The sequence below is a fragment of the Zootoca vivipara genome, chromosome 4, assembly GCF_965207765.1.
Source record: "Zootoca vivipara chromosome 4, rZooViv2.hap1.1, whole genome shotgun sequence".
Taxonomy (NCBI): Eukaryota; Metazoa; Chordata; class Lepidosauria; order Squamata; family Lacertidae; genus Zootoca; species Zootoca vivipara.
In genome coordinates this window covers 65,597,045-65,620,136 of record NC_142587.1, presented here as the reverse complement: position 1 = coordinate 65,620,136, position 23,092 = coordinate 65,597,045, and the positions used below count along the sequence as shown (strand labels likewise).

The 23,092-nt window shown below is 42.9% G+C and overlaps 1 protein-coding gene across 1 annotated transcript in view; it reads right to left on the bottom strand.

Annotated features, from left to right (window-relative positions):
* Positions 1–3,134: 3,134 nt before the first annotated feature.
* The window catches only part of PROS1 (protein S), a 37,950-nt gene continuing 17,992 nt past the window's right edge, over positions 3,135–23,092 (bottom strand). The window contains 12 exon segments of the mRNA XM_035115221.3: positions 3,135–3,421; positions 3,423–3,592; positions 6,937–7,153; positions 9,282–9,433; positions 10,437–10,605; positions 12,803–12,970; positions 13,559–13,748; positions 13,934–14,052; positions 15,403–15,524; positions 19,504–19,629; positions 20,681–20,812; positions 20,951–21,073. Of these exon segments, the coding sequence (XP_034971112.2) occupies positions 3,395–3,421; positions 3,423–3,592; positions 6,937–7,153; positions 9,282–9,433; positions 10,437–10,605; positions 12,803–12,970; positions 13,559–13,748; positions 13,934–14,052; positions 15,403–15,524; positions 19,504–19,629; positions 20,681–20,812; positions 20,951–21,073 (1,715 nt within the window). The 3' untranslated portion in view covers positions 3,135–3,394.

Genomic DNA, 23,092 nt, shown 5'->3' with positions numbered 1-23,092 from the left:
GCAGAGAGGGGAGCAAGGCTGCATCATTTTGTGGTCCTTTTTCTTCCTGCTCTTCTCGATGCGGCAATCAGTTTGCACAACTTCACGCCCCTCTCCCAAACAGTCATTCCACAACTTATATCCACACAGCAATTCCTCAAAATATCAAATGGTCTCTGAAAGATTAACCACTCCTGGTGGACTGGTACAGAAAGAAAGCCTACAAGGCTGGCTGGCTTTTGCTTCTGTCTCTTGCAGGAAAGGCTAAGTGACAAATAAGAACGAAAGCAAAATATACAAACAGAAATTATTATGAATGGTCACAGTAAGAATAGCAGTGAAGATGCTTTGAGCAAATGTGAACAAAACTACCCGGATTTCTAAATCATTGTAGAAGATGTGCTTTTATATTTGAAGAGGAAACACACATTTTTTGTCTATTTCTAGATTGTAAGCCTCTTGGGACAAGGACCAGCTTAGTCATTCTTTGTAAAGTATAATGTACAGGGATGAGGCTACATTATTAATAATACTAAAGCAACAAGCATATGAAAAGAAAATGAAAGGTTTTTGTTTATTTTTTATTTTATTTTTTGTTAAAACAAAGCAGCATTTACTTTGGTGAAAAACCCACCTCTGTAATTTACATTACAATATCCATTCAGAAGAACAAAATAGAACTCAATTAATTGGTTTTGCAAACTTCTGTAGTAATGTATGTGCTCAAACAGATCTTATTCTGAAAAATAATTACTGTCCACTACACTCTATGACTGCTACTATTAAAAAGACTGGTATTTTTTTTAAAAATAGGGGGAAACGTTTGTTTGGTGATATTGTTTATCTGTTTGCATTTAACGACTACTTACATTTAGTTTTCTTAGAAAGATGTCATTTACAAACAAAACTATACCAAAAAAAGCGCCTCTTCCCATGGCACAAACTAGCAATCTGCACATGACTTGCAGAACACAGTAAACCAAGGTTTGGCATAGCAAGTTGTCTTAACCCACTCTTGTGGCTGAACTTTGTTCTCACTAGCCACAAGCTGTAACCAAGGTTTGCTCTTGCTTTAGCTCAGCATGGTGCTGGACCAAAAGGGAGCTTGCATGTTCGTGCAGGCTTGCTAAGCGGTAATTTGGTTTGCTGTTATGTTGAACAAGACCAATATCTATGTTGAGTATGGTTCCAATGCTGTGAACTGTGGCAGCATGCCAGTTAACACAAACAGGTAGCTGCAAAGAAGCTATCTGACTATCCGGTGTCGCTGCACCCAGGAATTCAGCCTGCCAAATCATTTTTAATACATTTCTTTAGAGCCTTTCTAGATCACTTTCTGCCAAAGGTGACCTCAAAGCCACTTTGCATATACCGGTAACAGTCACACAATTTCAATGCAAATCATAAAAGGCAATGAAAACACCAGCCATAAACAGTGAAAACCGATTTTCTCAAGAACAGTTGAGTGTGTAAAGCTCTCAAAAGGAAGCAAGCAAAAGAAACTGGGTGTCTTCACACATTTCTTATGCTGGGCTCTGTCCAAGGATGTCAGGTGCTGATACCAGCCCTCTTTACCACATTACACATACCCAGTGCTTTTTTTTTAATGTCTCATTTTCCTACTCATATTGAAATACCGCCCCTCAATGAGGCCAAACTTAGATTCACAAAATGTTTAGGGGTATGCGTACCCCTGCATACCCCCAGAAAAAAACCCACTGCCTGTACTTTTACTTAGTTCTTCTGAATTACAACCCCAATTATGCAAAAATAAGTTTTGTTAACACTTACTGTAAGCTCTAGGCTCTCGAGACTGCGATCCTAAGCATACTCACTCAAAAGTCATTCCTGTTAGCAACAGTGGGGATGCATATCTGCAAATATGTGTAGGTTAGGATCAGGTATCAAAAAAAGGCTTGGACTCAGATCTAAGCCATGATCCTAGCCATGATTCTGCAGGGATTGGGGATGTCAGTTGTGCAGCAAATCCAGTAGACTGAACTTCCCCCCGTTCCCCGATCAAATGATGAACAGTGAATTCAACCATTCTTTCTGGATGGATGGACTGTGTGAACTTGGTTGCTGAGCCAATCCAGCCACAGATCCACCTGCCCCACATCTGATGTCACATATGGATGTGATTTGGAGGAAATAGCCTTGCAGGCCAAAATGGGTCCAGATTTGCCCCAGAGGCTGGAAGGTCATTACCCCTGACATATTATTGATTTCTATTTGAAACTGCAGGTTTCCATTTGGAATTAAGGTGCCAAGTCATGAAGTTCTGATGCACTAAACATATTCCTGTGGTTGATTTCATTGGACCTACTTAAACGTGTCAGGGATCAAATTTGTAAAATTATTGTATTTTAATCGTATCGGCGTGCAAAGTTCCTTAAGCGGCATATAATGTTTCTGAGCTATGTTCTAGCCATGGCTAAAAATATAGTGCAGGTTTCAAGCCTTATGCATGTTTTCCACTTAGAAATGGGAGGAACATACTCTTTCAGCCAACAGAGTTGTGAAGAAATCTAAATGGGATGCCATAGGAGGACATCATACTGCTCGCTAGCAAAACACATATAGCATTCTTCCTAGAAGTGAAGTGCAAAGCTGGGATCCCTCATGGTGAATGGACAACATACCTTAATATCCATACAGACTTTCAACCTGCCCAATAAGTCAGATATATCGCTTTCGTCATATCTTCCTCTATGAATATCATAACTTGAAATATATAGTACAATGAGATCTTTCTGGCTCAGAATGTTTTATAAATGGAATGTCAGGTTACTCTATTGTGGCAACTTTTTGATAGTAGAAGTTGTAGCCTGGTTGCTGCTGCTAATAGATCTGCTCTGAGAAAGAGGTTGGACCCATTTAATATAATCGCTTAAAATAGTAAAAAATGTGATGGGGTGGCTTAATTTGTAATTTTTCTCTAAATACTTGTGTCACTATTATTTACCTGGGACCCTTGAGACAGGATCTTCATATATATTTGATTTGCTCTACCTCTGTAGACCTGTAACACTCTGTTCGTAGGATCTATGTGCAATATTATTCTTTAGAAAAAATGCAATGTCTTGGTTCAGTTTATTCAGTGTGATTATTTTCAGCCACAATACAATATATTAGAACCAAGACATTAAACTGAGTGCAGATAGATGTTTCTGGATTTATTCTCCAAGGTATAAAATATGAATGGTATAATTGTTGAACAGCAAACAATTCAACTAAAAACTCTTGAAATGTTATAACTCAAAACTATTTTGATGAAATATTAATCTTGGTATAGTCTCTTTATTTTGGAAAAGGATGCAATTCTTTTGTTCTCAAAACACATTATTAGAAAAGGAGAACCTTTGCAGTTCAATTTCTGTCCTTATTCATGTTGTGCAAAACAATCTGGATTTTCTCATGAGAGATTAATGAACAGATGGGAGATCAGTGGCAGCAAGACTCGGCATCTCATCCATAAGCAATGGGCATGAATGTGATCTAATGTCATTCTTTTTGGAGATGGCTTCATCCAGATCCAGCTGTCTGTCATTGATCTTCACCTCCATGCAGCCGTTGTAAAACACTGTTACAGGGGTTGCCTCAAGTGGAACATCTGCATTTTAAAAAAACAGCACTCTTTATTTAAATATTGATCCATGCCTCTTTTTATTTTTTGACATGTATAAATGCTAAAAGATGTATTCAGTTGTGTATCTCGTATGACACATACAGAGACACACACATATTCAAATAAATGTAGAAATCAAACAAGAGTGAGGAATGTCACACAGAGAGATTAAACAAATAAAATAACATGGAAGACAAACATTGCAGCTATTGAAAATGCCCTGCGTACTCCTGACATTGGGCTCCTCCAGACAACCTGTTTATTGAGCAGTCATGCTGTGCTTGACAAAGCTTGCATGGAGGTTAGACTGTGACCAATCTTTATTGAGCATTCACTCTGATTTGCTTGTTTTACACGTCTTCTCAATAACAATTTGCTTCCCCCTCCCACTTTTCAATGCATGTCACTTCTCACTTTCCTAATTGCAAAAAGTCTGTGTTTTTTTTTAAGTGGATTTGATGTGCTAGGGCAGCGGTTCTCAACCTGTGGATCGCGACCCCTTTGGGGGTCGAACATCCCTTTCACAGGGACATATTTCCGATGGTCTTAGGAACCGAGACACTGCTCCTCTATCCGTCTCCAGGCGGGTCCGCCCACATGCAGATACACCCACAGTCTAGTATCTTCCGGTGCCGCCCCCCCCCTGCGTGAGTGCCATTAAACAGATCTGCTTACTCTGAGCCTTCCCTCTTTGCTTTTTGCGTTGCGCAACCCTCACCCCCATCTGCATGTGCGAAGCCAGATTAATGTTTACACATAAAGCAATTTCGGGAGCAATTTAAAGAGGGGGGGGTTGAGAGAGAAAAGAAAGTGGTGGCTGATGGGCAGAGAGAGGGAACAACTGAAGAGGAATCACTTAGGAAAGGAGAAAGAGAGGGGGGGAGCGAAGGCAGGAAATAAAAAGCAGCAGCAGATGATGATGACTTTAAAGGGGCAGGGTGGATGCTGGTGGGCTGCGCAAAGCGTGGCGGCTTTGCTTTGGATCCCTTCTCCCACATTGCAGGTTCTCACGGCCGCCGTTTCCAGCTTGCATGCAACCGTGATGATGCGGGAGAGGGGAGGGCTGGCAAGCAGGAGGGTGGGGGAAGGTTACGAGCCACAAATTGCAAAGCGGCTGCGGGATCCCGTGCGTGTGGGTGGAATGGAACACTCGGCAGGGCGTGACTCCAGCTCTGCCCCTGGATCCAGGCACGACTTGAGGTAGATTTAGAAAAACTAAAACCAAAAATCCCCCTTTCCATTGCACCCGGCACGACTCAAACTGCTCCCCTCCCCGCAAAAATAGAAAGAAAGAAGGATCAGCTGCAACTTCTCTCCCCCTCCCGAACCGTGGTGCCTAACTTAAGGAAAGCTTGGCCCTTCTGTAGAGTATTTTTATCCATGCACAATATGCCCATTCATACTATAGGTATACAAGCCATACTTTGCAGGGAATGTTTGATGGGCTCAGGGATATACAGTATTTTTTTAAATAAAGAAAATAAATAAATAAAAACACCCCTGTGATTAACGAACTAGTTACTGTTTATGTGTCACCAGTGCCTTCTAATGGTGGGAATTGGAAGTGTGACTCGTGTGCCCCAAGCCCATATACAGCTCTCTCGTCTTGGCTCTGGGGCAGGGAGTGCTCCATGCTGGCATTGTGGGGTAGGAGGGTTCCTCTGACAGCAGTGTGCACACCCACCCTCCTGTCACCTCAGACGAAGTGTTCAATGAACACAACAATGAAAATACATCCTGCATATCAGATATTTACAGTACGATTCATAACAGTAGCAAAATTACAATTATGAAGTAGCAACAAAAATAATTTTATGGTTGGGGGTCACCACAACATGAGGAACTGTATTAAAGGATTGCGGCATTAGGAAGGTTGAGAACCACTGTGCTAGGGCAACAGAGCACTTTCATTTTGCAAACTTAAATTTCCAGGATTAGCTTGAATCCCTTCTGCAAAACAGTGACAATCTGGAGGTACCCATTCAAAATTTGTTCATCACATTCTTTTGTTTTTGTTATAGGTTTTGTTGTTAAGTCTCATTTTGCCACAGAATGGCGCAGCAACTTCAAGCTGGTACACTTCTCAAGGATACCAATGGGGAGACCAAGGAGACCAATAAGTTAATCTTATTGAAAAAGCTCCTTCTCTTTATCCAGCCATTCCCAGTTTCTTAAAACACCTCATGGTTAGACTGTAGCCACCTGGCTCAAACTATGAGGGAAACCTCCCTTAAGTGGCAATTGATGGTAGAAGACTGGGATTTTCCCAGAGAATTTCCCATTGACAAAAATGTGACTCTAGGTGATGTGCCCTTTGACTTTCTGTTGTGTTGATTTATGTACCTGGATTATTTATTTGTGTGTGCTAATTCTTTGCATGGTCCTTGGGAACTATGAAGCACATGGTGGTTTCATGTGATTCTAATTTGCTCTTTCCCCATGACTTTTATTGCCAAGGTTTTTCTCAGCTGATCTCCCCTTTCTCAAACGAGAGGAAAACACCCAAAAGGGCGACGACTGGCCACTGGATAGCAAAGAGCAGGCATCCCCAAACTGCAGCCCTCCAGATGTTTTGGCCTACAACTCCCATGATCCCTAGCTAAGAGGACCAGTGGTGAGGGATGATGGGAATTGTAGTCCAAAACATCTGGAGGGCTGAAGTTTGGGGATGCCTGGCAAAGAGTATGGAACTTCCATACAATGTCCTGAAGGACCACACAGCTGATTCCACCCATAGCTAATCTGAACCCAAAGTTTACTTGCACCAGCTAGGTAACATTGTTTATTAATGTTATCTCAGCAAATTTCAGTTATTCACAATTTCCAGGTTGTTTTTTACACACTTTCAAGGAAGTTCACCAAATCATAGTAGTAGGTAGCATTTTGGATGGCATCTCATAAAAAGGCTTTCCTTCACACATCTCCAAATTATTAATACTGTATAGAAATAATAGGTTGCAAAATACACTAGCTTAGTTACATTTCGTATGTAATTCCTCAAACTAGCCAGCAGAGGACACTTAAATTATGCTGTAACAGCTTCAGAAGATTACGGGGGGGGGGCGGGGGCAGAAAAGAGTGGACAGGGAAAGAGGGAAAATAGGTCCCCTAGGGTCATGTCCAAAAATAGACTTTGCGAGAGAAAGTCCTCTTCTATTAGTGTTAAACTAATGCAATTTTAACCACTATTGCAACACCAGGTTTTGCTAGAAACTATGCAACAGTGTTTTAAAAGAAACAAAAGGACAAATAAAATTGAAACAAAAAAGAATTAAAGCATAACTTAATTATTCTGATCAATTAAATTAATTAAAGGGAACAACACTTACCAGGAATGCCACCTAAGTAGGTATCAACAGAGTCATTCATCACTTGATCAAGAGCAGAGAGCTCCTGTTCCAAGGAGGCAAGCACAGTGTGTGAATCAGCTGTAAGTTCCATCTGCTGTCTAGTCACTCTGAGTCTCAGCAGCCTTCTTCCTGAGGTACACAATCGCTTTGACTCCAACCGGGCCACAATGACATTCTCAATTGATACAATGATATCCTATGGACCAGAAGCAAAAAATGGCCGCCTTAATTGCATTTTATTTTATTTTTTTCTATCCACAAGGAAACTCGAAGCAGTTGACAGTAGAACAGTAAAACAAATACAGTGATATATAAAAAAAATCCACAGACAAACATGAAAAAAGTTACAACAAATCAACAAATGCTCTAATAACCTATACTGTACATAAAACACCTGAGGAAAAAAACCCCACTTACTAAACAATGCACAATTAATAAATCAATGCATCCTACAGCAAAACCATGGCAATAAACAACAAGGGGGCATGTACTTTAGTGGAATATAACCCCCAGCTGAAAATATACTGAAAATATTGTGACACACCGTTAAAGCAGACAAATCCACTCTAGAGCGAGCAGGAGCTAAACAAAAGCAAAAGAGGAGCCCTGCTGGATCACACTAAAGGCCTACTGAGCATCCTGCTCTCATTGTAGCCAACTAGGTGTCTATGGGAAGCCCGCTGGCAGTTTATTAACAGAATGGCTAGGCTAATCACAAGATCCTCTAACCAGGGTAAAGGTAAAGGTACTCCTGAGAGTTAAGTAAGTCCAGTTGCGAACGACTCTGGGGTTGTGGCGCTCATCTCACTTTACAGGCCAAGGGAGCTGGTGTTTGTCCGTTCCGCAGACAGTTTTTCTGGGTCATGTGGCCAGCATGACTAAGCTGCTTCTGGTGAAGCCAGAGCAGCACACGGAAACCCCGTTTACCTTCGCACCAGAGAAGGTACTTGCACTTTGACATGCTTTTGAACTGCTAGGTTGGCAGGAGCTGGGACCAAATAACAGGAGCTCACCACATCACAAGCCTGATGTCTCACACCAGGGGCTTCCCTAGACAACCTGTTTATTGAGCATTCAGCCTAATTTATTTGTACTTACACAGTGGTTAGACAAGGTCCAGTCTTTACTGAGCATTTGTTGTGATTTGTCTGTGGGATGGATAACAGTGAGCACTCTTTCTGATTTGTGAGTGTGCTGGTTACACACTTTCCCCGCTAATCTTTCATTCATCCTACATTTTTCAGTGCCTTCAGCGATACCTTCCCCAATTGCAAAGTCTCAGTTGTTGCGGTTTTAAAGTGGATTTGATGCACCAGGGCAAGAGAGTGCTTTAACTGCGCAAACCTAAATTTACAGTGTGTGCTTGAATCCCTCCCACCAAAAAAGAGAGACTGGGGGAGGGGGGAGGAGAGGCAGCCTTCTCCATTCTCTTATCTGGCAACATAAAGAGATGAGCTGCTGGAGGAAACTGTCTCCAGGAGTGGTTGCGACTGCAGCCCAGCCTGGAGAATCCTCACAAGATGACAAAGATGTACTTCAATGCCGAGGGAATCTCTGAAGTCTATTACCTTTTGTTGTGACATGTTTTATTTTCACAGTGTAGCACAAGAGGAACCAACTGTAACAACATTTTCAAAATAAAAAAATTCTGATGAAGTGTGCATGCACACGAAAGTTCATACCAAAATAAAAACTTAGTTGGTCTTTAAGGTGCTACTCAATGAATTTTTTTATTTTGTTTCGACTCAGACCAACACGGCTACCTACCTGTAACTAGAACATTTTCAAAGAACTTCAAGCTCCGCATCATTATTTCTGATGAGGTAAAAGCACCTTTACAGGACTGTACTATCATCCAGAGAAGAGTTTGCTTTAAAGAATCATGTCGTAAAAATTCTGCACATAGTAAGGTCAAGGAGAGATTTGCCACAGCAAACTTTCAAGCACGCCACCTCCCAAGGGCATTCTGGAGTGGTGCAGCCGAGAAAGGAAAGCTGCCCCTCTGAGTCACCTCAGAGTTCACCACTCTCAGTGGAAAAGCTCCATTCACAATTCCAAAACCAGCCTAGTCATTCACAAGTCCTAACATTAGAACTGTCCTTCGAGTCTTCACCTTGCTTTAAGCCTCTGGGGTTGGGGGGTAGGGGTGGGGTGGGGGTGGAGGAGGATACTGATTTTCAGTCAGATCAGATGCCATGGGAAAGGTGAGGGCTAAAATAGTATCCACACTTTCCCTCAACAAATTCTCCCCCCCCCCCAAGAAAAAAAGAAAAGAAAAAAGAATCTGGCCAGCTCTGTCCACCATGCACAAAGAACTACGGTACCTGTGTGCCCTTGGAGTTGGAGTCAACTATTGACAAAGCAAGAGGCACCATTTCACCAGAAACCAAGGCAAGTAGGACTCCAGTGCCTGTGGATGGCCGGATGGCCAGGGTCACGTTTATTAACCAATCCTCGGCATTGTTCAGGCTGCTGTCTGTTTTATTTTAAACAAATAAAGCAAGAGAAAATTGTCAATTTAGCAAGCCACAAAAGAATTGCTTTCTAGGTTTCTTGGAAAACTTGACTCTCTAACCAAATACTTAACACTGGGGTTTTCTCCTTCCTGAACTTCTTTGTTTAACGACCAGCATGTAATTTCCTCAGAGACCCCCCCTTTTGATGGTTATAAGCCTTCCAGGAAGCACTGACGTCTTCCCAGGGCCCTGATAAAGAACAGGATCAGTGTGTGCCAGTTGCCCTGACGTACTTATTCTTGGTTATTGGTCAAACTGTATGATTACAATGTTCACAGAAAATGGGTAGCTGTTGATCTACAGCACATCACAAGAAGCTTTTCACCCAATAATCTAGTTAGAATCACATCCTGACAACAATTTAGGCTGTCTAAATCTGAAGGACTGCCTACAGTCCTTCCTTTTGTCTCCCTTGATGGTCTGGTCTAGAAGTGTTTACTTATATATGTTTCAAAAAAACTACGTCCCGCCTCAGGGCAAAACCCTCCCAAGCGTGCATCAAAACCATTCCACAGTAAAATTAAAACCTTGAAATATTATATTGAAACAAAAGCAATTACATTAAAAAAATCAGAATGCTGCTTCTTAAATATTTTGAAATGAAAAGGTGTCTTGAAAGATGGTAGGGTAGGAACCACTATATATCTCCCTAGGAATGAAATGGGGCAGGAGGCCTGTACTAAAAATGTGCTCTGGTGTTTCATCTGCCATATACAGAAGCAGAGCTGAGGCCTGAGAAATAACTCAAACTAAATAGAGGACACTGCCTCCTACTTTGGGAATTCTGGTACCACAGCAAGCCTACTACCCACATGGTTAGATGGAGAACATTTTAATAGTTCCACTGATTGCACTGAAGGCAAAGTGAAAGACAACACCCTCCCCTCTCTCTGCGCTGTTCCTTAAATATAGTAACTACCCCAGCTGAAAGATGTTTTCAGAGAAAGTGCAAGAATTACTTACTGTAGTTAATATGAAACTTGGCTACTCCAGTGCCAGGATAGTAAGATCCTTGCCCAACACTTATTAAACAGTGTTTGCTTTCTTTCTGCTGAATGATGTCTTTTACACCAGAATTTCCCTGATTCAACAAGTTCCAGGCGCGGATACACCCATCCAGGCGTGGGTTAATCTGAAGAAGAAGAAGTTGCAGCACTGTTTGTGGCAATCCACAATGGTCCAAAAACATATCCCATACTACATGTTACAAAATGTCATCTAGACACTTTTTTCTTCTTTTTTTTCTTTTTTGGTAAAAATGTACTATGTAAGTTTTATAAATATGCCATATCATATAGTATAATTTTATATGCTAACAAAATTATAAATGGTATATTATATGTTGTTAAATGAGTACATTGAGGTTTAATAGGAAAGTAAGCATTTTTTTCCAATTTGCCCAAACATTTCACCACCAACCACAGGCTCTCTATTTGCCACAGAATTCCCACAGACTTTACAGCAATACGCAAGATTTCCCAGATCATGTACTTAGCTGCAAAATGAATTGTGTCCATAACTTGCCATAAATCCAACAATGTATACTATAGTTTCACCCCTCTACAAGAATTGATAAATGTCACAAGGTTTGCATGTCAGCAGAAGAAAAGAACTGGAGGTGAGAGAAGACAGATTCATGTTCTTTTTCTCTTATTCTGGAAATGCATAGTCACCCTGACACAGCAATTGCAATGAGCATGGGTCTGCTTCCACCCCCATCACAGTTCAGGAAAGAAAGAAAAATCTGCTTGGGATCAAGAGTTTTTTGTCCGTCTCTGAAGTAACATACAAAACTTTTATTAGATCACACAGTGGGGTTTTATCTAGCAAAAGAACTGTCAGTGCCTGTGTGGTGCAGCTCAATTTTGCTTTTTGCTCTTTCTTCAGAGGTGGATTTTATTTTTTGTCAACTGGACAGCAAGGAATGAAAAATAGGACCTCAATTCTAATTTTTGGACAAGCCAATTTCTATGTAACTCTCGTAAAAAAAGAGCTTGCAGTATGGAGACAGCTTTCTGTGGGCTGACTGGTTCTCAAAAAGAAACTTTAATTATACGCCCATCAAGCTAGATAAAAAGAACCCTCAATTTAAATGTTCCATAGGGCCAGTGTTCACACTTACAAGGTTTTTAACCTGTGTGCTGGGTTTTTTTTATGTGCAGTGTTCCCACACCAGGACAACTTCCATTGTGGCCAGAGTTTGTTTGTTTGTATGCAAATGCTGCATAAGGAGTCTAAGAACCCTTTAAATTCCTTTCCTTTTTACCACTGTTGCTGCAAGAGTCCAGGGGGTCAGTGCATCTGGCTGTTAACCAGAAGGTGAGGGGTTGAGCCCACCCAGGGCAGGATTCCTGCATTGTGGGTGCTTGGACTAGATAACTACAATTCTATGATGCTTGAAACTTAAAGCTGCTTCTTTTGTCTGCCCCTTGTTTTGCAGGAGTGGTTTCAAGGATATGGAATGGCTGGGGGAACCCAGCCAGATGGGCAGGGTATTATTATTATTATTATTATTATTATTATTATTATTATGGAATGTCCTTCCTTGGAAAACTCAGCAAGCTCCTTCTCCTTGGATCTTTAAGTCAAAACACTTGAATTTCACTGGATTTTGGACTGTTTCTAAGCTGCATCCTGCTGCTACAATTAGTTTACTGTTGCTCTGGTAACTTTGCACTTTGTTTCCTTTTTCTTACAGTAGCATATATTTCTGCTATAATGTGGCCAAATGGCAGGATACAAATCTTCTAAACAAATAAATCTAGCAGTAATTCCAGCACAAAACTGCTAGCACAAATGGGCCTGTTGCAGATTTGGTGTTTCCAAGCTTAGTAGCCCTATTCTAGTCCTCTCCATTACAACCCTCAATGCACTGGACCACTTTTTCCTCCATTCCAGGATGGCTTCCCTTTTCACTGACATGAATCTGCAGCAGAAGATGCAATTGGTTGCATGCTTCCTTGAATATTTGTTTCTGTTCAAAGTCTCCCCAACTTGAATGCCTTTCAAACTAATGCGTTTACTTTTTTTCTTTTCTTTCTATCTGGGGTCTGGAATTACCTGGAACTAGGAAGGCCAGACTTGTAGATTAATCTACAAAGTGGATGTGTTATGCCCTATGTTCTAACAATAAAACTAAATAATGAAATTCACAAATCTACCTGAAAGGATAATCTCTCGCTGGCCACTCGAATGCAGTGGTACAAATAGATCTCAGGAAATATTGTCCATGATGATGTTTTTAAAAGTGGGGGGGGGAATGCATTAACTCTAATAACAATGAAGGAGATAACACAACAATGTGTGACATTAGCACTGAAAACAATTACCGGTTTAATGAGAGCGCTGTCCACTTTGCGAGGTAGTCCTGCAATATACACCTTTGTCTCCAGAAAGCCATTGGAGGGCTTAAAAAGATTTCTTGGGCTATTGATGCTCATAACTGCTTCTTTTGCTATTTTTACACTGATGCTGTGCTCTAGTTCTTCCACGGAGATCTGAAGGTAAAGGAAACAGATATGAATGTTGAGAGAAGTCATCCTAAACCAACAAAGGGGATCTGTATTCAGAAAGCATTCTGCTTTGACTGGCACAAGGAAAAAGCTCAGTTTGGTTAAAACAAAAAACAAAAACCACCTGTTTCCAGCACTCAGGATGTGTGCACACCGATAGTATGTGGATACATCCATATACAGATCCATATACAGAAGTGTTGGGTCCATGAATTTCCCCGCCCAGAAGCCTTTAACATGAAACGATATCCACACAAGTGCATGTGCTCACAAAGGGCAGGATCCGCTAGAAATGAATTTTCCAGCTTTTCCTGCCATTCTTTAGAAAATGCCAGTATGAGCTCCTCTTGTCTGAATGAAGAATAATAACTGTCTCGAATCTTAGACTCAAAGCTCCGATGGAGGGTTCTTTTATTATGAAGACATGGAAGTATTTTGAGGACATGAAAGTATTTTGTGAAATCGACAATCTGAAGCTAGTATTGCGTATTCATCAAGGGGCTTTAAAAGTGGCTTCTTCTTTTATAAGCAATTCAATGTTCAGTTTCCTAACTCACAGGGGAGGGGGCTTACCATGTGCCACAAACCATCATTAATGGCTTTGCCACCGCTTGTTACTTTGGTTGCCAGTTCATTCTTGAATTGAATTTCAATCTTTCCATCTCGCAGTGCAAGCAAAAACCATTCTGTGTTGTCGTGGGACTCGGCATACAGTATAACACCCTCATTATCGTAAGTCCGGAAGTCAAATTCTGCAGAAAATCTGGGTTGAGGTTAGGAAGGGGGAGAATGAAGTATGACTGATAAAGAAACTGGATCTGTACTTTAAGAACAGAACGGCAATACAATTAATAAATGGTGCTGGTAGGAGAGCTGCACACTGCTATTCAATAGCCACTGATAATAATACATAGGACTAAATGTGCATTCATACTGATATCCACTTACCTTGTAACTTCTGGCAATCTGAACCTTAAATACAAAACAGGGATCCCTGAAGATTGCTCTGCCAGATAAAGCAATTCATAATACTTTTCAAGATTCAGGGCGAGACAATCCTGTACAACCTAGACATAACAGGAAACGAAATGTTACATTATGTTTTGATCAAGTGAGTCCACATTTCTGTTCTGGGCCAGTTTTTGTAATTTATTCCTAATCAATAGGATGAATTCAAGCAACTACCCCCTCCCCAACTATCTCCATGTACGTTGGCTCTTGCAGTCACCATGCAGTGAGGAGATTTTACACATAAGCAATAATATTGATTATACTGGAATGATCTTTAATTTAACTGGTTCCTGGTACTGAATTTCCCACACATTAGATTTGGAAACAGTTTCCACCCACTAAAGGGGAGACTGTTAATAATCCTGCCCAGATTAACAAAGACTTCTGTTTATTCTGCCTAGTTTTAAAAAATAAACCTGTGAAGCTGAAATCTTCTAGGGCAATATTTACTCGGAAGATAAATGGCCTGCTTGCCAGTTCCATTATCTTCAGGGAATGGAATCACACCCCAGGTTGCCTAATCATTAAATCACAGTTAACTACCACTCACTAGGTTCTCTTAAGTATGTTCAAGCACAATAACAACCTTTGATCTGTGAACTATTTAAGCCCCACTACATTGAACTGCGTCAAAGCTTGTTTTAAGTGGTAGCTGTCTGAATACATTTCAACATGCCCAGCCTTGCCAAAGAAGTATAAAGGAAGCTATTCATAGAGGAATGTTTTCATTGAAATAGTGCACAGCCTCATGGTTTCCTCAGCAAGAAGTGTGCATGTTAAACTGCTTTGCCCACTTACTTCACCTCTTATGAATTTTTAGCTTGCTGCAAGAGAATTAAATTATTTTTGAAAAAGTGGAGCCGCGTGTTAACGTTATAAAACAACTATACTAGTGATGGATAGTACAAACACAGGTTTTGAACCTATTATAAACACTTACTTTGGAGAACAGCGAAAGAGACAATCATTTGCAGGACCATTGAAAGTGTTATGATATGGACATGCCATTATTAATTGTTTCCCCCTTGTGTTGTCTCTGGTCCAGCAGGATTTAGAAGTTTTTGAAGTGCTAGAAAACCCCTGCAAATTTAATTTTATGGATACACTCAATGAAGGGTCTCCATCAATGACCTCAGGGCACATGTATGAGGTTAGATTTCCTTTAGGTATTGGGGTTCCAAGCCATAGAGGGACTTATAGGTCAAAACCAGTCATTTGAATTGGGAAGCAACAAACTGGAAGCAACTGAGGTGGGGAGCGAGGACCAGCTTTATGTGGACCCAGTTTACATTCCCCTGCCATATACTGGACCATTTTGGACAAGTGGCTGGTGCATGTGTGGTTTTTCTCAGCCTCATTGGGGATGAATATTACTTTCCAAGGAAAGGAAGGAGGGGATACTTCACCTCACAAGTTCTCATGTCCTTAGAAAGCTTGAAGCCCTTCTTGCCATCACAATAGCAGGTGTAGCTTCCAGGAGCATTGACACACATTTGGGAACAGGCATTTTCCGCACATTCATCCACATCTGTAGTGAAATGGGAAAATGCAGCTTATCACAAGCCCAACCTCCTGGGAAGCAAACTGACATTTAAGTGGCATGAAGCTCAGGCAGTGTTGGGATTGCTCAACACATCCACTGTTAAGTTACATGGCATGCAAATTCCAGGTAATGGCTCCATGGTCCCCGTGCCTTTTTCCAAAAATGAATTTGACATTCATCTACTGTAAAATTGAACGGTCTGTGGACAATAAACCCAAATGCAGCCCACCAGTTAGGTATTGTGGCTTAGCAGATACTTCACCCACACTCCAGTTTTGTAATCCTAGACTACCGCCACCAACTTCATCAAACTTTGTTACAAGTTTTGCCAGCCTACTGAATGTTTATTTTCATGCATCTTAAGGTGCAGCATGCATGAAATTTCACATTATGTGCAAAGGACAATAGGAAAATCTAACTCCCTTAGTCCATGTTTAGGTGAAAAAAGAGACGGTTAAGAAGAGACATGAGAGTGTCTTCAAACACCCAAAGGGCTGCCATGCAGAAGACTGGTCCCTTTAGATGGCAGAATGAAAATGAATGGGTGGAAATTGCAAGGAAGCAGATTTCGGCTAAGCATCAGGAGAAACTTCTTAATGGTAAGAGCTACCTGACATTGGAACAAGCTGCCTCAGGCGGTCCTTTGCTGGAGGTACTTCAGCAGAAGCTGAGTTGCAATCTGTCAGGGATGCTGCAGTTGCATCCTGCATTGCAAATCCTGCACTGAGCAAAGGTTTGGACTAGTGGAGGTGGTCCATTAAGATGAATGAAGCACTCCTCCACCAACCTTGGTCTGCCCTCACCTGCCTGCCTTCTTACTCCAGGGAGTTGGCACTGACTATCTGCTTCCTTCTTCTAGTCATGGTTTTGCCCTTGTAAGAATCAGCAGGGAGGAGGATGGGGAATAAAAGCAGAATTAGTTGGCTCTGCCGATCCTTGGTTCTGGCTTCACCTAGCTTTGGCCACCTTGCCTTCTGCCCTACCACCCTTAATGGGAAACAGCCACTATTGCTTCTAGCTCTAGGCTTCCAGTTTATGTGGTTGTCTTTCTCAATCACAGCAACTCAAAAGCAGTTTCCCCAACCAACCACATTCCACTCATACAAATATGTTCTTGTTGGCATCCGTCTGTCTCGGGAGTCAATGTAAGCGCCTAGAAAATGTCTATGGTGGCTGTGAACTGCATAACCATGACTAACTGCTGGAGAAAAATATTCACAGAAATGAGCTGCAAAGCTAAAAAGTAACAACAACAGCAATAATAATCAGAGAGTAAATTGTGCGAGCAAGCTCAGACCAAGGTGCCTTAACCATGATATGATATATTGCTATTTTTTAAAAAATGTAGCATCTCAAAATGGTCCATATTATATGCTCAAACACTATGCACCGCATACATACATGCTACCTTTGTAAAGCAAAAATCAGCTCGGTACAATTGCAGTGGGAGATGAGTGTGCGTGCCAAATTGCAAAGCCCAGGGGGCTTGGGAAGCATTCATTCAGAAAAGAAATGTGGGCTGACCAGGGCAAAACACATTTTGTCCTGACTGAGCGAAGCTGACTACGTTCTCTGCTTTGTTGGCTAAGCACAATAAATAATTTAGAAGTGCAAGGCTGTGTGAAAGACAGCATTAGTAACTTGCCTCCTCTGAGAGTAAACAAGACTCCCACTGCCTGAAAAGATCCCACTGGGATCAAGCCCAGGAAATCTTGCAAATCCTGTTCCTAAAATATCACGCTTGCCTGATAAAGACTTATCATGCCCTGATGTATAAAATTTAAGTCACAGAGCTTGGTTTTGCAGCAGCCTAAGCATTTATGTGCATTGTCTGACTCGCCAAGCTAAATATTTCCAGTGTATTCTAAACTGGAAAGTAGAATTCCAGTGTATTCTAAACTGCAAAGTATTCTAAACCCTTCCACAGCTGCAGAAAAATATTGTTTTTTGCAGTATTTCTGCCCCATTTTGGGTCACACAAACGTGGCAAAATAGAATGGAAGATACTTAGATTTAACTAGGAAGATATCATTTACTTAGATAATAAATTCATTGACCAAGGATGGTTTTACACTTTACACAGCTGGTGCCAGTTCTGTGAATACATGAGCATTACACCAGTCTTTCTGCAGTAGAACTTTACAATGTGTGGATGTCGTACCAATAGCTTTAAAAGCGGGCACTGACCCATCAGCAACAGGCGGGGGTGTTATAGGGGGCAGAGTCAAAATGGGTGTGGCTAATTTGTATTTTATAAATGGGAAAATGTGGAATTCCTTTTGACATCACAGAATCATAGCAGGGGACCTGTGGGAGTGGACAGTACAAAATAGCCTTCTTTTTTAAAATAAAAGTTGACAAAATTTTGGGACGTCACAGAAAACCCATCGGCATGATGGTACCACAAAGGAGCTTTGGGGGGATAGATAGGTATAGCCTGTGGGCCACAGCTTTAAGCATTCAGCAGGGTGCCACGATTGGAAGTATCTAGCCTCTGAGTGGCCATTGCAGCAGACTCCAGGTCACATCTGCCACATGAAGTGTGTAACTGCTTTAACCAAACCAAATTAGTAAAATGTTCTGAGAACTTTGGAAGGAACTTTGCATGGCAATCTGTGTGGTGTGATGGCTACTGGTCTTGGGTCTGGGTATAGATAAGGCAGGTCCAAACTCCTACTCAGCTTTGGAGCTCAGGTGGTGCTCTTTTAGCTCAATCCTCAAAATGTCTACTCAGAAGCGTGTCCCACAGAGTTCAAGTTTGCTTCTTTCTTTCTGTCTGTCTGGCATTTCTACGTAGCCTTTCAAGATCAGTTTTTGAGGCGATTTAAAATAATGTAAAAAAAAAAAAGCATAAAGGTTCTTTAAAACCAGGGCCGGCCCTACGGCCAGGCTGGGTGGTGCAGGGCGCCAGGGTGCCGTGCCACCAGGGGGCGCCGTGCAGCTGCGCCCACCTGCCCACCACGCTGTACCCGCCGCGCAGCACCGCGCAGCACCGCCCACCCGCCACGCTGGGAAACAGGGCGGGGCGGGGGCACCGGAGGGATCCGCCGCACCACAGTGCCAAATATACTTAAGACGGCCCTGTTTAAAACCTTTGGTACTGGAAATGTAGGAGCAACTTTCTCTGAACCTAACTGACACCAGAAGCAAAAAAATATGGCTTGAGCCTCCCTAAGGAAGGATGAGATGCAAATAACTCAACAGTGGAAATAGACATCACTAACCACATGGTAAAAGATTACATAGGGACAGAAGCTAACTGGACTGGGAGGTGAATCTTACCGACTATAGGACACTGCAATTTTGGACAGTAGGCTAGTTTAGGGGGTGCAGAGCAGGCCAGTGTTGCTGCTTTAAAATGTTTTTATTGTTTTATTCCCAACCCCTTCAGCTGATGGAACCTTGGGTGGCTAGGAGACACAGCTCTGTCCTACATCTTGCTGCCACTTCCTGCCCCTCTGACCTCTGCATCACTCTGCCAAATGGTAGGGTTAGCCCTGGAGGCAGGAAGACAATAGTATGGGGCTCTCTACTTCACATGTAGATGATACATACAGATATTTTTCTGTATTCCACATATTTATTTGACTTCTTTGCTTCTGGGTGGGCGTATGTTGTATATATTGATGGATATGGTGTTTTCTTTAAAGAATATTCCCTTCGTTCAGCTTCCTTTATGTTTTAGAAACAAGATGGTAGAAACTCAAGAGGGCTAATTTGGGTGGCATCGTCCCAACATTGTGACATTTGCAATCTGTGTGAGAAGTAATCTAAACTGCCTATGCATTGCCAAAAAACAACAATGCATGAAATCTATAAAACAAACCAATGGTAAAGGTGCACACACACACACACACACACACACACACACACAACTAAATAGAATGTGGAAAATCTGCAGAAAATAATGATGAATACGTCAAGAAAGGTAAGCTAAAACATCATTTAAAAAAAAAAGTTCTACCTTCACACTTCTTTGTGGTTGAGTTATAGGCATAACCTGCCGGACATTCACACTTGTACTTCCCAGGAGTATTCTTGCACTGTGCTGTCCCACAAATCTTTGGGTCCAACATGCATTCATTCCTGTCTGTAAATGCAAAATGCTATCATTAATTTCCCACAAATAAAGGAATGGATTGATTTCTTGATTTCTGCTGCTATTGGCTATTGTTTCTTGCCACTTGACCCAAGGGCAGAAGGGATCTAAAGAGACAATAAGAAAAAGTGAAATATGCAAAATGTGAACAGCATTAAGCAGTCATGGCCAAACTTGGCCCTCCAGCTGTTTTGGGACTACAACTCCCATCATCCCCAGCTAACAGGACCAGTGGTCAGGGATGATGGAAATTGTAGTCCCAAAACAGTTGAAGAGTCAAGTTTGGCCATCACTGGCATAAACCATAAACACAGGATCTAGGCATTTTACTATTTTTAAAAAAGTTGATAGCCATAAGAATGGGCAGTTTTCAAGAGATAATTATCTTATTTCCCCTATTTTCTCAATGTGCACTATATTTTCCTTGCATGTGCTTACCCAGGTGGCAAGGTTCCATGCGATCAGGCTAAGCAGCTATTTTTGATATTGGAAGTACAGTACATGCTCCTCCATTCCTTTTAATTAAGCAGTATGATTGCAATCCAGGGCCCTGCATGGTGTGGATGGTTCAGCAGCAAGCTAGACAGATGGCACATTGTGAACACATGGGTCACACCAGGCATTAGTGTAGCCTTCCCTCTGCCCCTTGTTTGACCCAATCCCATCTGTTAATAGACTACATTTTCAGAGAAGACCAGTGGATTTACTGGTATGTGCCCAAACTTTGCAACTCCTGAGGCCAGAGTTGCTAATACAGAGTTGCTAATACAACCAGAGTTGCTAAGTTTGCCAATGACAAACTTAGTTGGTCTCTAAGGTGCTACTGGAAGGAATTTTGTTTGTTTGTTTGCTTTGACTACGTCAGACCAACATGGCTACTTACCTGTAACTAATACACACAGTTCCATATAAGACAAACATGTTGATACCTGCCTCTTTGGACCTTAGCACTGCAATCAATAGGTATAAGTCCTGTCACATAATAAGGTTATGTTTTTGTTTTATGTACTGCTGGCATTTCTATGTTTGGCTTCTTCCTTACCCTCGCAGTCCAGTTTATTTGGATGTATATAATAACCATCTTCACAATAACAACGGTAGCTTCCAGGGAAATTAATACAAGTTTGACTACACCCTCCATTTCTGTTTGTTAGGTCTTCACATTCATTGATATCTAGGGGAAAACAAAACAAAACCTTCACTAAGAAATGGCTTGCATCAATAGTGGTTGTTTGATATGGAAAGATATATTTAAAAGTGAGCCAGCTCTATTTTCCACCGTAGGGAGAAAAAAACACCTACGATTACATACCCTCTTCACATTTCTCTCCTTGCCATCCAGGTTTACAGACACAGGTGAACTTGGCTTGCCCATCTCTGCATTCCTTATAACCGTCTTCATTGCATGGCAGTGGAATACACTGGTCTGATATTACTGCAAAGACAGGCAAACAAAGCAGAAAAAGTGTCAGTCTTACGATTCACCTTTTCTTTATCTTGGTAGTTCATCTTTTCTGGAGAGCCAGTGTGGTGTAGTGGTTAAGAGCAGTAGACTCGTAATCTGAGGAACCGGGTTCGTGTCTCCGCTCCTCCGCATGCAGCTGCTGGGTGACTGAAATATACTCGGAGTCAAGAGTGAATTTCATGCTCTTTATTCAGCTCATAGTCATCAAGGAGGAGAAGAGAAGACGAATCGCTCTTTTCCCAAAACCATCTGCTTATATACATTATTTACACAATGGGCCTTGCGTGATTGGCTACTTCAGGGCTACACCTGTGGGCCAATTATATTGTGGATTGACTTTTGCCTGCAGCCTGATTGGCTGCTCCTACAGGCCAATCAGGTAGCAGATTCACTTCTGCCAGCCGCCTGATTGGCTGCTCCAGCAGGCCAATCAGGTTGCGGATTCACTTCCACCTGGAGTTGGATTGGGTAGCTCCCGCTGATTCTGAATCCTATTGTTCTAGGATTCAGCTCAGTACATAACACCCCTCCCCTCTAAGTTCCAGTCCTGCCCGGGAAGTTGCATTCGTAGTCCCCAAGATCTGCTGGCCGCCTCCGTGTGCGTTGTGGCCTGGGGTGTTCCTTGGTCAGGGGTTCTGGTTCTGGCTCGTGTTCCGAGGCTGCTGGCTGTGCCGGGGCTGTCTGGTCTGGCGCCACTGAACCACTAGGTTGTAGCTCTGGTTCCGGTGTCCTTCCAGCCTCGGGGCGCCCCTCTGTGCCTACTGCTTCTGCTTCCTCTGCCCACCCCTCTCGCTCTACAGGCCTCACTGCCCTGCTGTCCCCTTGGGACCCCTCTGTCCCGCTCTCCTCCCGGGTTCCTCCTGGGAATCGTCGCCGTATCTGGTCGCAGTGGCGGCGCCAACATTGCCCCCCTTCCGTTAGTACCTCGTACGACACGGGACCGGTCACCTTGGTGACTGTGGCGGGTACCCATGCTGGGCCTGCCCCAAAATTCTTTGCATACACTGGGTCCTGGGCCACAATTGTCCGGGGGTTCCTGCCTTTCCCCACCACTACCTCATCCTGAGCTCTGTCGGGGTGAAGTCGGTCCAGTCTAGTTGCAAGGCGCCGGCCCATTAGTAATTCAGCTGGGCTCCGGCCCGTCGTTGTGCTTGGGGTGCTGTGCTGTGCTAGAAGAAATGCGGCAAGGCGGTATTCCCAGTCCCCTTGTGTCATGCGGCGGAGGCTGTCCTTGGTGGTCCGCACCATGCGCTCCGCTTGGCCATTGGTGGCAGGGTGGAATGGTGCTGAGCGGATGTGGCGGATGGCGTTCTGCGCTGTGAAGGTCTGGAACTCCTCTGACGTGAATGCGGTTCCATTGTCCGAGACGAGGGTGTCAGGGAGTCCGTGGGTCGCAAACAGCTTACGTAGTACCCGGATGGCTGCCGCCGTAGAAGTGGATGGTACCAGTGCGACCTCCAGCCATTTGGTGTAGGAATCCACCACTATGAAGAATGTTTTTCCCTGGAAGGGGCCAGCGAAGTCCACGTGCAAGCGTGACCATGGATGTCGGGCGGACTCCCAGGGCTGGACTGGGGCCCTTGGGGGATCCGGGCGGGATTCTTGGCAGGTCTGGCAGTGTTGGACCCAGGCCTCTATCTCTCTGTCAATCCCCGGCCACCACACATAACTCCTGGCAAGGGCCTTCATCCTCACTACCCCTGGGTGTGTCTCGTGTAGGGCTGTGAGGACCCTTTTGCGGAGGGGCTGGGGAACAACAACCCTGCTTCCCCATAACAGGCACCCCTTGTGGGCCGACAGTTCATGTTTGCGGTTTGTGTAGCCAGCAAATTCTGGCCCGGGGCTGCTGCTGGGCCATCCTCGCCACACCCAGTCCAGGACCCGGGAGATGACCCTATCTTTTGTGGAATGGTGCGCAACTTCTTGTGCCTGAATGGGTCGGTCGGGAAGCAGCTCCAGGGTCATAACCTCTTGCGCAGGCGCTGGGTC